Source organism: Medicago truncatula, chromosome 1 (genome assembly GCF_003473485.1).
Source record: "Medicago truncatula cultivar Jemalong A17 chromosome 1, MtrunA17r5.0-ANR, whole genome shotgun sequence".
NCBI classification, from domain to species: Eukaryota; Viridiplantae; Streptophyta; class Magnoliopsida; order Fabales; family Fabaceae; genus Medicago; species Medicago truncatula.
The window spans coordinates 30,048,078-30,065,725 of record NC_053042.1 but is presented as its reverse complement, the minus strand read 5'-3'; the positions used below and the strand labels follow the sequence as shown (position 1 = coordinate 30,065,725).

The window sequence follows — 17,648 nt, the reverse complement described above, 5'->3', positions numbered from 1 at the left end:
ATACGCACGCAATAGATACCCCTTTTCAACAACTTCTATTTTCATATCTTCAGTGTGCGCGTCTGATGACATGTCATCTTACGTTAGTTTTAGAACAATTATCTATGATTTCGGGATATTTGTAATGTTTTCTATATTGGAATATGTAATTCTATTCTTCCCGAAACATAGCAATTATAGGGTGTTTTTGATGTAGTTCACGAAGAAATCATGCAAATTGGCAAAGCAAGAACATCCGAAGATTAGTGAAGACCTTGGGAATATCAAGAATGAAGATTCAAGAGGTCTCATAAGAATTTACAGAGGGAGAAATTCTGTTCACAGGTCCCAAGACATCTTATATGGAAACAAAGACCCAAAAGGGCGGAAAAACGGAGAATTAGGGCCCGGAGCAATGATGTTTGTCAATTATTTGGTGAAAACTTTTGTGACAATTTTATTTTTCTCATTTTTTATTGGTCACAAATAATAGAGAGAGAAAAAAAGAAAGAGAAAGAGTAACACATAATATGAGTATGAGAGATAGAGATATCCAAAAATTATCACAAAATAATTGTACAAATATCATTTCTCTAAAATGAGTCCGTAGGAGGCAAGATATCTATTTAAAACAGTACAACGAACTATGATATCATGTACAATTGGAATAGATTTATTACCCATTTATCTGATGAGGAACGCTATATAGTACGGAAAATCTACAATACGGGAGTGACACGATGCACGCGGACGGTGTTGTTATATTTTTAAAACAAATAAAAGTTAGAAATGTTTTACAATCTAAAATATATCCTACGGCTTATATAACGTCTGTTGTTTTTCGTTGCTGCAATTTCCGTACCAAAAAGCTTTTCCCTTATATGATTTTTGAGGCCAATTATTAGAGGTTTTGGAGCTATTTCTACAAACAAACAAAAATTGTCTTTTGGTTCATCTGATTTGAGCTATCGAGTTGAGCCTATCGAGTCGAACTGAGTTATTTGCGACCTTGAATCGAATCGAGTTCGAGCTGAAAATAAAGTTTGTGATGAACTCGAGTTGAGTTTCAAATTGATCTAATTTTTATCGAGTCGAGCCGAACTGAATGGTTTCTCTAAATACACTATGTATTTTCAAGAGTCTTACTACTTCAAGCATACACTTTCTTAAGTAACAGTATAAAAAGATCGAACCCACATCCACAGGGATTGGGGCGCTATAGCTTCCTATAACTTTCCAATGATAAACTTGTTTGTGAGAAAATAAAATAAATCATTTGATTTCACAACAATACAAATAAATATTAAAAACAATAACATGAAAGCAAGTAAAAACACTTAGAATTTCTCAAAGATGAAAGTATGGTTTAAACAATGATTTTGTTATGACAGAGCTTTGCTACGATATATATATAGCTTGATATAACTTCCTGGCAACCAAGTGGCCTTATGGGTCTTTCAACACAACCATCAAGTTAAGCATGAGACGATACACCGTTCGGGGTACACTCACAGTACTTAATATTAAACATTATAATGTTAGGTCATCAGTACCTCTCAATCAAATAAGAGGCTCAGATGTGGCCTATGACAAGAAATCTAGAAAGATCTTTGTGCATCTCTAGGTTTTTCAAAGTTCTTGTTTAAATTCAAGCAGTCTTTCTTGTTCTCATCTCCATGCTAAATGTTTCATTCCCATCTCCTTTCAGTCTTGGGGAATTTGGCAATAAACATAAAAATGATCAAGTTTTGCTTTTAAAGATTAGCGTTACATTAGTTTGTTTAAAAGAAGTGTGAAGTTGTAGCTCTCGAATCTAATGCAAATAATATCATAATCCCATCATTTCTAAACCACTAAAGGGTTTTAGCTCATGATGAGCTTACCCATGAAAACATAAAATAAAGAAGAAATAAATGAAGACATGAAAAGCTAAATGAATAGATAAATAAGAGTTAGGAAAAAAAGAGAGTTAGAAACCGATTACACTCCACAAATGAAAGAGGTGAGCTTAAACATCACCAAAGTAATTATAACTCTAATTCACTAAGAACTAGCACTCATGCTCATCTATGAGGAAGATGAGATGGAGGGAGAACTCTATTAGTTTCTAACTGGAAATTGGCCTCTCAATTCTATCTAGCAAAATTTGAACCTTTGACACTAACATGTGGTTGTACTTCAAAATACAAGTCCAACCACTACAAGTGATACCCTTTGGTAATTTCTCGTATGAGGTGTCCTTGTCTTATCTTTTTGGAATCAACATATTCTTTTATTCCTCATATATAATGATTGGTGTCAACTTATATAACTTAGCCCTTAAGCAATGGTAGACAAGGGCCCCAAGATATCATACAATTGTATGACCGTACTAGGAGATCCACAACAATATATCTCCATACATGCTCCAAGCGCTACATTTTCATACATCCAAGTTGCGAAAGAGTTCACCACAACCAGCTAAACCCAAATGATTTTTGTAGGCTCCATCACAATTAATCTTGATTCACCCCTCTCGAAGTCTTTTCCATCCAATGAAAATAGTGTCACATTGGTGAATATTGAAAGGATATTGGGTGTATTTGTCTATGCCTTCAACCATCTTAAGAATCGTAAAAGTTGGGTCAACTGCGTGCTGAAAGTCATCCTCAAAAATAGTTTTGTTCCTCCCCCATCAACATCTACAAACACACCACCATAAAAATTGCTCTCCACTTCCTAGTATTAATACCATGCAGCTGATGTTTGTTATTCTTAAAGATTGAATCCCTGCAATTAAAAGAATTTTTTTTTAGATATTTCATTCGTAAGGACTAACCTTATCCATGTTTGGGTTTCTATAGGGAAGTCCTGCAAAACACGAATAATGGTTTCATTGTCTCTGTCACAGCTAGAGCACATGGGGGAAGCTCCAACACCCCATTTGTTTCTACGATAATTAGTGAGTAGCTACTCATGAGCCGGAATCCACATGAATGTCTGAATTCTATGTGAACCTTTCCAACTCAATAAGGCTTCCAATCTCCCTCAATGGGCTGAGCTCTAGCATTCATAGAATCACATGAACTTTGAGTTGTGAATTTCTTAGTGTTGGTTCCTCCCTAGCCAATCTTGTCATGTCCATTTTTGTCCTTAGGTGCAAGGATGGAGAAAACCTGAAAAGCAAAGGCATGAGGTAAGTTAGAAGTAAGGAAATTATAAGGCGGTTACCACATCCCTCACAGTGAGAGTCGTGTTGATGCTAGTTTGGTTAGTGATGGAAATAAGAGAAGTTCCACTAAAAATCCATTAGTCCAACCAAAAATCGATATTGTTACTGTCAACTGCCACCAAATATTTTGTTGAAATTGATCCCATTAAGGCTAGATTGGATATTGGTGTTTCGGGTTAGACTTTGGATCACACTTTTGTATGTGAAAGTTTTATATCGTATTTGAAACTCCATCTGCGAATAAAGAAATACATATGAATATTTGTTGCAAGACCTCTAAACATTCCTAAAAGAATCTATCCTACGTGCATATAATTCGTCTCTCAACAAAGGCACGTAGGTAGCAACAAGTGGTCTAAATCTAATGTTGGCATATTTAAATGTATGACGCGTCCTTCTCAAAATAAACTATAAAGTTGGGATTGAAATTTGTATAAGGGATGAGACGTGCAATTTTGTGTTGGCTAAAACTGAATAGTTTGAACCAATTTGTGAGGTACATGTTGGTGAAGTACTAGGATTTTTAACTGCTTTTCAATGGTTGATGACTTGAGTTTAGGACCTATGAACTTTGAGCTTGATGCTAAAAAGTGAGTGGATAGTTTCTTGTCCTCTAAACATGATATCACAGAGTTTAGGATGATTATTAAAAAAATGGAAGGCTCTTTTTACACACTATTATGTAAACTCCAGTGTTGTATTTGTACGGAGTCAAATAAATCATACTATCTTCAAATTATGTACATCCCAATTGACTTTGTTTGCACGACTTTGATTGTTTTGATTTCTTGTCTTTGTGTAGTGTTTTTGATTTTTCGTCTTAGTACGGTATTTATTTGATTCAGGTTGAAAAATTAGCTTTGAGCAAGTGCAGATTCCATTAATGACTTTTGCGTCGTCAACATTGCAGATCCGGAGACATGAGTTTTCCGGTGACTTGAATATAGTCATGTATAATCTACCGTTTTATGCTATTAACATGGATGATGTGAGTTTGTTCGCAGATCATCTTTTTTATTTTTAGTTTCTTTAAATTTGTATTGTATCGATCTACTCTATCGATTTGAATGAATTAATATCTTTTATTTCGTAAAAAAACAAAAAACAAAGTAAATAAAGGAAGTACCAATGTACCATCATGGCTAAAGACGAAAAAGGAAATAAGTAATTTCTAATAATAACTCATAATAACTTCTGATTAAAAACGGTTCATTCATTATCTTTTTGTGTTAAATAAACAGTTCAGTCATCCTATTATTGTGAAACTGTTTAGATTTTTGTTTGTTTAAATAAGTTTTTCATGTTTTAATTTTAATCCTTAAAAATAAAATGGAATGTTTTTGTCCTCCCAAAAATTTTCCTTTCGTTTTTAGTCCCAAATGGTCAATTCCGAAAATGTCCAAGCTTTGAAAATCTATTATATCCAACCTCTATGTGTTCCAAGAAATTTCAATGACATAACCTAATTATGTTTATTAGGGACCATAAGCCAAAAAAATTAGGAGGATCCCATTTTATATATTTTAAGGATTAAAATTAAAATTCACTATATTTTTATGAACGAAAAAATTTATTTAAACATTTTTGTTATATTTTGCTATCTTTTTTTAAATGAGGAACTAATTTGTACCTTTACAAATTCGTTTAATTCCACGTTGTCACTTAATTTAACCAACACATCATAGATTTAAGGGTTAATAGGTCTTTACCCCCTGTAATATAGGTCACTTTTGGTTTTGCCTCCTGTAAATTTTTTTTTTTATTCGGTCTCTGTAAAATTTTTTTGTTTTGGAAAACCCCCCTAGACCAGCTGACTGTGCATTTTTGCTGATGTGGCGCGCTGACTGTATAATTATTTTTATTTTTTATTTTTTTATGGGGTACATGTGGCATTTATGATTTTTTTTTTTAAAAAAAATCAAAAAAATCTTAAAATATTTAAAAAAACGAAAAAATATTATAAAAAATCTGGAAAATTTTTAAAATTCTAGTAAAATCAAGAAAATTTTAAAAAAAAATCTGGAAAAATAAAACAAATTAATATATATCGGAATTTTCAAAAACATTATTAAAAAAAATCTGAAATAAATTAAAATTAAAAAAAAATCAAAATTCTATAAAAAAAATTAATATATATCGAAATTCTATTCTTCATGATCTAATGTTATGTTCTTTTAATTATGAATATACTTTCCAATATTTTGATTTTCTGTATAAAAAATCAAAAAACAAACTTTTTAATTTCGAAAGAAAAATCTGAACTTTCATTTTTAATTCTATTCTTATTAAATTCATAAATTTTGAAATATTTTAAGTTGATGAATTTTTTATTTTTTTTATAAATTAAAACTTCCTAATTTCGAAAAAAAAATATGAATTTTTTTTTTAATTTTTTCCAGAATTTTTAAATTTTTCCTCTACTGAAAATAATATGCATATATGAATTTTTTGAAATATATTAATTTTTCCAGATTTTATTTTATTAAACTTTCCATATTTTTTTCATTTTACCAAATTTTTTAAATTATTCCAGAATTTTTTTTACTAAATTTTCTAGATTTTTTCATTATTTTTCATTTATCAGATTTTTATTAATTTTTCCATAATTATTTTCGTTTTCTTAATCATTTTTATTATTATTTTTATTTTTCTAGAATTTATTTCATTTTTTATAATATTTTTTCGTTTTTTTTTTTTAAGAAATTTTTTGAATTTTTTTAAAAAAAAATCATAAATGCCACGTGTACCCCATAAGAAATAAAAATAATTATACAGTCAGCGCGCCACGTCACCCGAAAAAGGTGACGGCGCATGCCACATCAGCAAAAATGCACAGTCAGCTGGTCTAGGGGGGTATTTCAAAACAAAAAAATTTTACAAGGACCGAATCAAAAAATTTTTTTTTACAGGGGGCAAAACCATAAGTGACCTATATTACAGGGGGTAAAGACCTATTAACCCTAGATTTAATGCAAAATTACACTTTTAGTCCCTTAACTTAATTTCAGGTAACAGTTTGAGGCCTTTATCTTTTTTTCATTTCAATTTGGTCCTTTTTGTCCATTTTCATATACATTTTCAAGCTTCAAATCTAATATTCTTATGCAAACATAGACGAGAATCATAGATTTGAAGACTGAAAGACCATAAGAAAATAAAATCATGAATTTTTTCGCTTAAAATTTCATATGAAAATGGACAAAAAGGACCAAATTGAAAGGAAAAAAAGATAAAGGACCAAACTGTTACCTGAAATTAAGTTAAGGGACTAAAAGTATAATTTTGCCTAAATTTAATATTAGAAACCTGTTCGGGGTCCAAATTGTCGCGGTTTAATTTTGTAAATGACTACGTAGATTCTTTTTATTTTTAAAGAACTAATTTGGCCCCTATATATTTTACTAGGGACCAAAATGGGTTATCACTCTAAAAACATATATGAAATTGTGAGCAGATATGGTAATATTTTTAAGGCTTAGTTAAATGTCCCATAAAAATATCTAGAATTTCGTTTTTAGTCCTACAAAAAAAAATCACAGTTTTTAGTTCATGTAACGTTTTCATTTAGCATTTTTAAAGACAAAAGATGACGACGGAAAATTTTAAAATGACTAAAAATGATGATAGAAAATTTTACAAGGATTAAACATGTTGACGAGAAATTTTGCGAAGACTAAAAAATGCGATTTTTTTGTAGGAACTAAAAACAAAACTTTAGATATGTTGACATACACTAAAATCCACCAATCCTCCAAATAATGAAATTGGTGATTTAGTTTTTGAATGTCAAACTTTGTTGCTTAGTAATTCTGACTATGTAGTGTCGTTTGTTAAGAGGCAAGCTAATAAAGTAGCTCTCAACATTGCTAGAGTTGTTTTTATCTCACCTTAACCCCCATGTTTTCCGTGATGTACCTACTACTTTGTACACTTGATTTTGAATGAAATGCAGTGAATTTCTCGTTGCTCAAAAAAAGATATTTATAAGGTTCGTTTACTTTTTTAGTAAATAGACGAAATGACAAATAACCATCTAAACTCACACACAAGTAGAATCTCAGTCACGGCGTTCAGACTAACAATTTTAACATTTTATCGATTGAGCTAAGATTTGTCGACTATAACCATTTACTCAATTAACTCTACTTTAAAAAAAAAAAAAAAACTTATTTTAGGAAACTAAATAAAACGTCATAAACCCTACAAAATTAATGTGCCAGATTTCTAAAAATAAACATAATGGTGATAGTGATAGTATTGCATATATATTCTATAAAAACTGAAGGAATCAAACATTGGCTCTTAGATTAAAGCAATCACAACAATGGCCTTGCAGATTTACATCTCAATCCTTTCCATAGCTGCTTTGGCTCTATGCACTTCAGCAAATCATGGTACGATTTCATTTTGCATTTTTCATAACTTAATATCAAAAAATTAATTCAGTGCTACATTTTTCTCATTCCTTCATTCTACAACTGAGTATTATTGTTTTTCTTAATCTGTGAAGACTAAATTACATGTTATGATATGCTGATAATTTTTTATGACTGAGGTTTTTTTTTTTCTAATTTTTATGCTAGATTCGGTTAATTTTAGTTATATTGGACCAAATGGTCCTCTGAAATGGGGAACACTAAAACAATCATTCGCAGCATGCTCAAATGGGAAAGCACAGAGTCCAGTGGATCTTGCAATGACAAATATTGTTGTGAACAATGTATTGAAATCCTTAGACAGAAACTACCTTCCTACAAATGCCACACTTGTTAACCACCAATACAGTATTGGGGTATGTATTTTCATCAACTAACAAATCAGTTAAAAATAAAAATTAACTTGAATTGAAAAGACTTTTCCTTCTAAAGAAAAATTGTGCTTATCTGATTAACTATGTAACACCGACACTTTATATAAAAACATGTTTGATGTCTAATGCGATATTTTTGTATTATTATTATTATTATTAGGTCAAATTTTTAGTTTTGGTTTTGTCAAAGGAAAATTCTGATATCAACTAACTAATATTGTTGAGTTTGGTATCTATAGGTGCATTTTGAAGGAAAAGTGGGCGATATTAATATAAATGGAATGAATTATTCATTGAAACAACTTCATTGGCATGCACCTGCAGAGCACAGGGCTCATGGTCGTTTGTAAGTTCCCTCTCTCTTCTGCTCTTCCAATACATTCCACCCAATCAAGGGTGATGCCTTTTACTCCATCTCTCTCTAAATAATGGTCGTTTAAGATTTGTGCACGATTATTAAGAAAATGATTAATTGTGTTGATTTCAATGGTAAAATTAATATCATTTATTAAAATATCCTTATTAATTGTAGTTAGTGAAGTAATTAAGTTAGATGAAGTTCAATAAATAAGGGTATAATAATGGAAAAATATAATAAATGTTACATTAGTATACTAAAGTGACAATTGTTTTGAGAAAAAGAAAAAAGGTTAAAGAGACAATTTTTATGAGACGGAGGAAGTATTTTGGACATAATAAAAACAAAACAACATTGATTAAACCCTCTCTATTTAAATTATAGTTTTCTTAATTACTTTGGTTTGATTATTACTATTATTACTCCATTTTTGACAGCTTTGTTTGATTTTTTTTTTGGTTACTAGCTTTGTTTTATATGAAACTTTGTTTGCTCATTAAAATTCACAATTATTTCTTATTTGAAATAATTGTGAATTTTAATGATCAAACAAAGTTTCATATAAAACTACAATTAAGACAATATATTGTCCCATTAAAAAAATTAAATTAGCCGTGTGCCACAACACATAATTTATATTGGAATTTTTTTTTCCAAAGAAGAATTATATTGGAAACATTTTTTTCTTTTGACAAAGTTATATTCGAAACATGCATACCGTAATTTTGTAGATGAAATGAAAAATACTTTAATGGTTTGGTGAAACATACACTATATGGTTATTATCATAAGCAAAAATTTATTTTTAAAATTATTGAATAATTAATGTATTTGATTTATATTACATACGAAATATATCAATTATTTAATAAATTATAAAGGTGTTTATTGCATATACTTAAATTGTACCAATTTCTCCCTACAACCATAATTGTAAAAGACAATGGAAATTGTTATTTTTGTAGTCATCAAATTCACCAAGGTATGTGTTTTTATACTCCTTAAATTACGACTGATTTTGTAAAATTATTTTTCTTTAATAATATAGGAAAGATAAATTAAGCATTAATGTCATATTTATATTCTAATGTGAATTATTTTTCTTTAATAATATAGGAAAGAGAAATTAAGTATTAATGTCATATTTATATTCTAATGTGAACATAGATGAAGTTAGAAAATGAGTACTTTATAATCTGACACAGATATTTTTTCAAAGTGAACATAGATGAAGTTAGAAACACGTTTTTTTAACTTTTTTAACACTCATTCACATAGATGAAGTTAGAAACACGTCTTTTTAACTTTTTTAACACTCATTCTTTATTGGGTGAAACTTATATATGTATCACACTTTCAAAAGAGATATAACATAAAGTGATGAAACCCGCATTAATTTCACATAATAAAAAGAGTGAATGTTAGTAAGAGTATTTGAAAGAGAGTGTTTTAGCACTCTTCATGTGACACATGATAAAACACAACCAGAGTAGTATTTATGGTTTGTTTTTTGTTCAAAAAAATAGTTAAAACATTCAAAACCAATACAATCATTAATGGTCAAACTTTTTAATATTTTTAAAAATATTCTTTGATAGAAAATCGTTATGGAATATAATGTTTGGCCCGTGGTATATCAGAAAGAGGGTAGAATCATTTTTATGATTAAATAAACAGGCATTTTTTTTTAAAAAGAAACAAGGCCATAGTACCTTTTGATTATTGTGGAACTCGTAATTTATATTTAAACAAGCATTTTTTTTTTTCATAAAAGAATGTTAGATTCTATTGTTACATCAGTAATCATGCTGATAATTTTCTATTAGTATTTTACTATATAAATATGAAATAGTGATATTGGAGCTTAGAAAAATGATACGGTAATTGAACTGAATATAGGGTTAATGATATTTTACCTCATAATATAGGTCATTTTCGATTCTCCGTCCTGTAATTTTTTTTATTTACCTTTCTGTAAAAAAAATTGTTTTTGAATACCCCTAACCCTAACATGTCATTCAAAAATGAAATTTCTGACAAAAAAAATAATAATTGGTTTTTGAATGACCTATTAGGGGGTAAAACACTATTAACCCAGAATATATATGAAGGATTTTCTTTTACTAACAATAAATAGTATTTAACCAAACTAGAATTTGACAACAAATCTAGAGATATCTTGTCAAAGAAAAAACAAATGTAGAGATATATTTAGCCTCTGAAAAAAAAAAAAATCAATTTCATCTTAAGAATTTTAAATTGAAGTCACATTGTATTTCAAAAATATATATATTAAGTGACATTAGAAATTTTACAATAAATTTTCTAACTTTTTTGGGAGGACTAATTTGTAACCCTAATCTTTGTACAAATTATTCTGAAATCCAGACATGACGCCGAGCTCCACTTAGTTCACTTCACAGAAGATAACAATAACATAGCAGTTGTGGCACAGCTCTATAGATTGGGTGTTCCTGATCCTCTAATCTCCAAGGTAGAGTTAAAATCACATTCACTATTATTATGTGACTCATATAATATAAAGTATATAGGGTTTATCATTTGGAATGTTAATAGCACATAAATAACATAAGTAGATAGTAGTATAGCTTCCAATTACATGTGGTTCTTGGATGCAGATTGAAGACAAGTTCTATAAGCTAGTCAATGAGAACCATGCAGGCAATAAAAATGCTAACATTGCTCTTGGCACCTTTGATGTAAATGAATTAAATAAAAAGATCTATAGATATTATAGATATGTTGGCTCTCTTACTACTCCTCCATGCAAAGAAGGTGTCATTTGGAACGTCATTGACAAGGTACTAATTGTATTTGGTTATGTTGTGATAGAAATTGAATTGATAGTATGAAATTAATTTTCACGAGGATTGGTTTTCGCAATCTAAAAAGGTTTAGCGGGATAACTTATTGTCTTGTCCGTTTGTCTTCCGTTCGTGTGTAATTTTTTACCTATCGAACATGCAGGTTCGGACACTCTCCAAGAAACAACTAGAACTTCTAAAGGCACCATTGGGGGTAGAGTTTCAGCACAACGCAAGGCCTCTTCAGCCATTGAATGGTCGCAAAATTGAGATGTACAACTACCACACATAGAGGCAGGAGTTCAAACACCATGAACTAAAATATCGTTAATAAACTTTAGGAAAGCAAAATATTCTCGTTTTGCCTTAGATGTTACTAGTATATTATCATCTAGTCTAGACTATGAAAGTATTGAAGGCTGAAGCATCAGAAAATGGAGAGTTCTCTATTTCCATTTCAAATTTATTAAATAACTGATGCATCTGTATTATAATTTAGTCGAGACCAATTATTTAATGAATCTAAAAATGCAAAAGTTGTTTATAAATGTGACCGGGAAAAGTATAATAAATCTAGTATATGTTGGTTCCTTAAACAATGTCCCAAAGAAATTTGTTAGCATTTTCCAACTTAAAATTATAATATTGTTTTTTGTGGAATTATAATTTTAAACCAATTATGAACACGTTTTCTTTAACACTTACTCTTTTATTAGATGAAATTCAATGTGAGTTTAATATTTTTAAAAATAGATATCACATAAAGTAGATGAGACTCACATATTTCAATCAATTAAATAGAAAATGTTAGAAAATGAGTGTTCCAAGCATTCTTTATAAACTTATACCCCCTCCCCTTCCATCTCATATTAATCCTTTTGTATCAAATGACCAAATCTTATTTTTTTATTTTTTAAATTAAAGAAAAAGGGTTTACAAAGATTGGGGGACAAAGACCAAAACTCAAAAGTTCATAAGTCTAGTTAGGCAATCTTGTAATTATCTCTAATGAAGTAGTTTTCTTTACACCTACATAAAAACACTAAAGGGGTAAATCGGAAAACATACACCTGCCTAAAATTATTAATGAGTAAGTTAGCAATTTACACCCACTTAATTATTTACACTCACTTTTATAAGTTTTATTAAATTACTTACACTCACTTTGCTAGTTATTTACACTCACTTTCATCATTCTAAATATTGTTTCCTTAAAAATTTATCTCATCTTGTACTAAAAAAACATATAATTACAATTTACAATAATTCCTTTAATTTGTCAAAAAAAAATCTTGTGCGTAAGATTTTCGGATTGTATAATACGAAATATCTCTCATCCTACAAAATACGAAGTTTGACCCATTTTCACCCATTATTGAAGAATTTCGGATTATATAATCCAAAAAAAAATTATAATTTTCGGATTATATAATCTGAAACAAGTTTTGGACAACAAGAGTAACTCATGGAACACATTTTTCAAATGGTTTTCAAGTCAGTGTTGGGATTGGAGTGTCGTATACTTTGGGTAGAGATTTGTAACTTTCTTGGAAAAGTCAAAAGAATGAAAAGAACACAACACAGGTATTCTAGCAAATCAACTATATAAGTTCTCACATCGAATCCCTTCATATAGGATGAGCATGGACGTAAAAGAATGAGGTGCATTCTCTTACGCCCCACTCATCCTATACAACATAAACTTGCAAACATCTAAACAATTAAGCAATATAAGTCATTTACGTATAACATTTTATCATTTCTTGCCAAAAAAATCAAAATTTAAAAAAACCCTAAAACTAAAAAAAAATCTAATTTAAGAGGAAAAATCTAACATAAACATAAAAAGGTTAATGGTGTTTGATTATGAAAATTTACTTGTTATTGGTGTGTTGTTTGATTTGAAGTTGAAGTAATTTTGGATTTGGGTGATTTGAGAGAGATTTTGGAGATAGATGAGAAATGAGAAAATGAGGTTATGTCTGACCTTTAAAAGGACACGCAGCGTGAGTTAACTTGCGCTGGCCTTCTGCGTGATTTAACTCACGCAGTATGAGTTAACCTCAGGCTCGTTTAACACATGCATGAGTTAACTCACACCATGGGCATTTTCGGAAGTTTGATTGGGAATGAGCAAAACTTGTTGGGAGAAGAGTATTTTTTTTAGTTGCCTGGTCACATCGAGTCAAGATCATCTCCATTTATCAATCTCTCAATTTTTTTTTCATTTGAAGAGATAAATACACAAAGTTTGAAAATAATTAATAGTAATATGACTCACTTAATGGTAGGATCCACTACATACTTTTTTATTTCCATCTTATTATCAATTTACTTTTAGCAAATAGAGAATTTTTTTTTTTTTGAAGAGGCCAAATAGAGAAGTTCTTAGCTGGGTCAGATCATGAATATTGAGGTTGTAGGCTCTGCACACTACTCGTCTATTACTTTGTGACAAATTAAGTGCAGTCTTGCTTTCATCAAATCTATTACTTCATGCCAGAATTATAATCTTGAATTAGACATTCATTTCGTTTGTGAAAAGGTAGTTGCCAAGTCTCTCAATGCTCAACAAACATGTCCACCTTGTTAACATCTAAAATTATTCTTGTTTCGTAATAAGCTCAAGGTTTTTGTCTTTTTATCGCCGGCTCCTTGACCTTGATCTTGAAAGGAGGCTAATAGAGTATTAACTAATAATTATTTATGTAATATGTTAGTTAGTGTCGCAATGTCGAGTGGATAAACAACCATTTTTGTCTTTAAATGTGTAAAACATTATCGTTATAATACACCGAAGTTACAAACACGTTCACAAGTGTTACATCTATTAATCATTTTGGTTTCTAAATATGTTTTTAGATAGTTAATAACTTAGTCCTCTACTGTGTTTTTCTGTTTTGGATTTTCTTTATTGGCCATCTATATATAAACAAAGCCAGTTTATCCGATACCTTATTTTGTTATATCTTGCACACATTATACTGAAAAATTAAAGCTTCAAACATGAACACAAATGGCATATATTGTTTTAACCGATTGAAAGGTGCAGCTGAAGCAGGTGATATAGATCTCCTCTACACAGTAATTCAAGATGATCCATACATTTTGGAGCGTATAGATTTAATACCATTTGTTGAAACTCCTTTACATACGGCTGCATCTATGGGTCATCTTCAATTTGCCACTGAAATTATGAATTTGAAACCTTCATATGCTTGGAAACTAAATCAGCAAGGATTCAGTCCCATCCATCTTGCTATGCAAAATGGCCAAAAGAGTTTCGTGTCTCAATTTGTGAACATCAATAAAGAACTTGTTAGAGTTCAAGGAAGAGAAGGCTTAACTGCTCTTCATTTTGCAAGTCAAATTGGAGAGGTTGACCTTTTAGCTAAATTCCTCCTTGTATGTCCTAATTCCATTAGAGATGTGACTGTGAGGTGTGAGACCGCATTGCATATTGCTATCAAGAATGAACAATATGAGGCCCTTCAAGTACTTGTTGGATGGCTCGAAACAAATAAACAAAGAGGCGCTGTAGAGCTGGAAAATGGAATATTAAACAAGAGGGACGATGCAGGCAACACCATTTTGCATGTTTCAGCACTAAGTATTGAGCCGCAGGTAATCTTACGTTGAATGCATTTATACACAAAGGGTAATCTAGTACAAGTCATACATATTCAGACAAATTTATTACTTCAACAACTTTTCTTGATACACGTGATTTTTGTTACATGTTCTTATAAAAAGGGATGGAGAGAGTATTTCTATTTTGCTTTTTTTTTTGTTTGTGGTGACCAGACATTGTATATATTATGCATTGATCATACCAACTGAGTTAAGCTCACGAGGACATTTCTTTTTTGCTTTGTTGTAATTAATTGTCGTATTTCTTGAAAACAAGAAAGACAACTTATAAATAAGATTTGTGGCATTGTTGCTAACTTGAATGATCTCTAACATTTATATTTTTTATTAACTACGTGGTAGCACAGAAACTTCTATTGTTGCTAAGTACTGGTATAAATTTCGAGGCAAAGAATTTGGAGAACAAAACAGCATTAGACATAGCAAGCACTCCAAAGATCAAGAGTATATTATTAAGGGCAGGAGCAAAATCTAGCATGGAAGTCGCTGATGCTCCCACACTTGCACATATGCTAAGGTCGAAGAAAACAACTATGTATAAATTGTTAATTCAGACAATTCGTATTAGAAGTGACATGACAGAGGAGCAACGCAACATTTGGTTAATAGTCGCAGCTCTTATTGCGACTACCATGTATGAATCAGCTCTGACTCCCCCTGGTGGAGTTTATCCGAGTAGTGCCGGTGACAATAGTTTGAACATCACTTCCTCCAATTCTACTATTTCTAGTACCCAAGGAAATGTTGGGAAATCTGTCTTGTCAGAAGCTATTTTCTGTCTGTTTTCAGTTTCAAATATGCTTTCCTTTTATACATCAATTACAACAATAATTATTATGACCTCAAGTGTGATGCAATGCATGGTTGTGTACATGCTAATGTATTGGTTTTCCCTTTGTTATATGATCTCTATGTTGAAGATATCCCCTGCATATGCCAGCGCCATTTTTGTTAAAATCCCTTTTGTTGTTCTTATAACTGGCCCATTTGTTTGTTTAACTTTTGTTGTCTACTCAAAACTTCAGCATGAGCGCAATGCAAAGAAACTTGATAGATCATAGTAAAAACGTTGATGCAAAAGGAGAAACACCAAAGAAGGTTGTGGATCAGAGAGATGGTACAATCACTAATGAGATCTGCAACTCAAAACACGACTGCTGGCCGAATTCTCACAACAACTAATATCTCAATATCAAGTGTATCAAATATTTGCAAAGTTTTCATTTTCATTGTCATTGTTTTCATTTGTTGTTCTTGTTCCATTTTAGCAAAATGTGAGTCTAAGTGTATCAAATATTTTAATATTATCTTGATTTTATTGAATGTATGTGTGATAATTGTATAATAGAAATTTTATGTTCAAACTTAAACCATAGACGGTTATCGAAAATAAGGTTTTGCAGAGGGTAGCTAATCATGGTGAGTATCGGTTAAGGTGCTACGTATCGGGTTGGAAGGGAAGAAATTTGCATAGATCGAGTGTGGGTCACGTGATCGCTTAAGTGAATAAATCACAACCACTGGATTATATTAAAATCAATGATTTAAGGTTTTTACTAGATTACCTTGAAGAATGGTGGGTAATTTACCCACCAACCAATGAAAATGAGCAATTTGTTGGTGGGGTCAAGATAGTTCATGAATACCACTTAAAAATGTGCTTATGTGGCTAATGTGTATTGGTTGGGATAAATTACCCACCATTCTTCCATGGGTACCCTAGTTGTCACCATGATTTAAATTAAGTGTAATATTTAGTGTAATTCTTTGGTGAAGTTGATCCCTCTCTCTCTCCAACTTAATAAGGTCTTTCAATCTCCCTCAATAGGCTAAGCTCTAGCATTCATAGTGTTGGTTCCTCTCTAGACGATCTTGTCATGTTCATATGTACTTAGGTGTAGGGATGGACAAAACCTGAAAAGCAAAGGTATGAGGTAAGTTAGAAATAAGGAAATTATAATTCCGATCTCTTGAGGAGGTAACCACATCCCTCACAGTGAGAGTCGTGTTGATGCTAGTTTGGTTGGTGATGGAGATAAGAGAATTTCCACTAAAAATCCAATTGTCCAGGCAAAAATTGATATTGTTACAGTTGCCCAACTGTCACACAGTATTCTATCGAAATTGATCTCAAATACATGCTAAAGCTTTCCATAGTGGAGAATTATAAGGTTGAGAATTTATGGTTACCCTATTGTCGTTGTTCCTTCCATACTTACCACAGAGAACCTTATGCCAAAGGTCATCTGGTTTTGTGATCAAATTCCAAAACATCTTCATTAGAAAAGCGTCATTCATATGGTGAGGTCTCTTAATGCCTAAGCCACCCTTAATTTTGGGAAGACAACAAATATCTCATCCGAACAGATGAGGTTTGCGTATTGGTCACTATCTCCCCATATATAAAGAGCTCCGTTATATTAAACTTATATAATCTATGAGTTCAATTATTATTAATCTTTTTTTTTTAATTCTTGTTAGAAATTGTATTGTGGTTTAATTTTCTATTCACTACAAGAAATATTGAATTTTCCTACAAAGATTTCCGACGAAATTTCCTAGAAAAAGGTTTCCTACGAATTAGCGACGAAATTTTCGTAGGAAAGCACATGTCAGTAAAAAAGGACCAGAAAAGTGGGGCGTGCCAGCTTGTGATTGGCTGCTTTTACCGAGGAATACTTTCCTAGGAAAGCAGCGGCCCCACATGCAGAAAAAGGGCGCGTGGGAGCATGTGATTGGCCTACGTTACCGACGAATATTTTCCTAGGAAAGCTGCGGCCCCACATGCAGAAAGCCGTTGGATATAGGGTGTGT

At 31.1% G+C, this 17,648-nt stretch overlaps 2 protein-coding genes across 2 annotated transcripts; both read left to right on the top strand.

The window, feature by feature from the left end:
• Nucleotides 1-7,453: 7,453 nt before the first annotated feature.
• LOC25483818 (alpha carbonic anhydrase 1, chloroplastic) lies at nt 7,454-11,731 on the top strand. The gene is made up of 6 exons (XM_013612529.3): nt 7,454-7,584; nt 7,774-7,982; nt 8,240-8,346; nt 10,747-10,852; nt 10,998-11,180; nt 11,347-11,731. Exons 1-6 carry the CDS (start codon nt 7,515-7,517, stop codon nt 11,473-11,475), a joined length of 804 nt encoding a protein of 267 aa, XP_013467983.1. The 5' UTR covers nt 7,454-7,514; the 3' UTR covers nt 11,476-11,731.
• A 2,362-nt stretch (nt 11,732-14,093) lies between these two features.
• LOC25483817 (ankyrin repeat-containing protein BDA1) lies at nt 14,094-16,157 on the top strand. Its single transcript, XM_024783765.2, has 2 exons — nt 14,094-14,807; nt 15,182-16,157. Exons 1-2 carry the CDS (start codon nt 14,190-14,192, stop codon nt 15,893-15,895), a joined length of 1,332 nt encoding a protein of 443 aa, XP_024639533.1. The 5' UTR covers nt 14,094-14,189; the 3' UTR covers nt 15,896-16,157.
• The last annotated feature ends 1,491 nt before the right edge of the window (nt 16,158-17,648 follow it).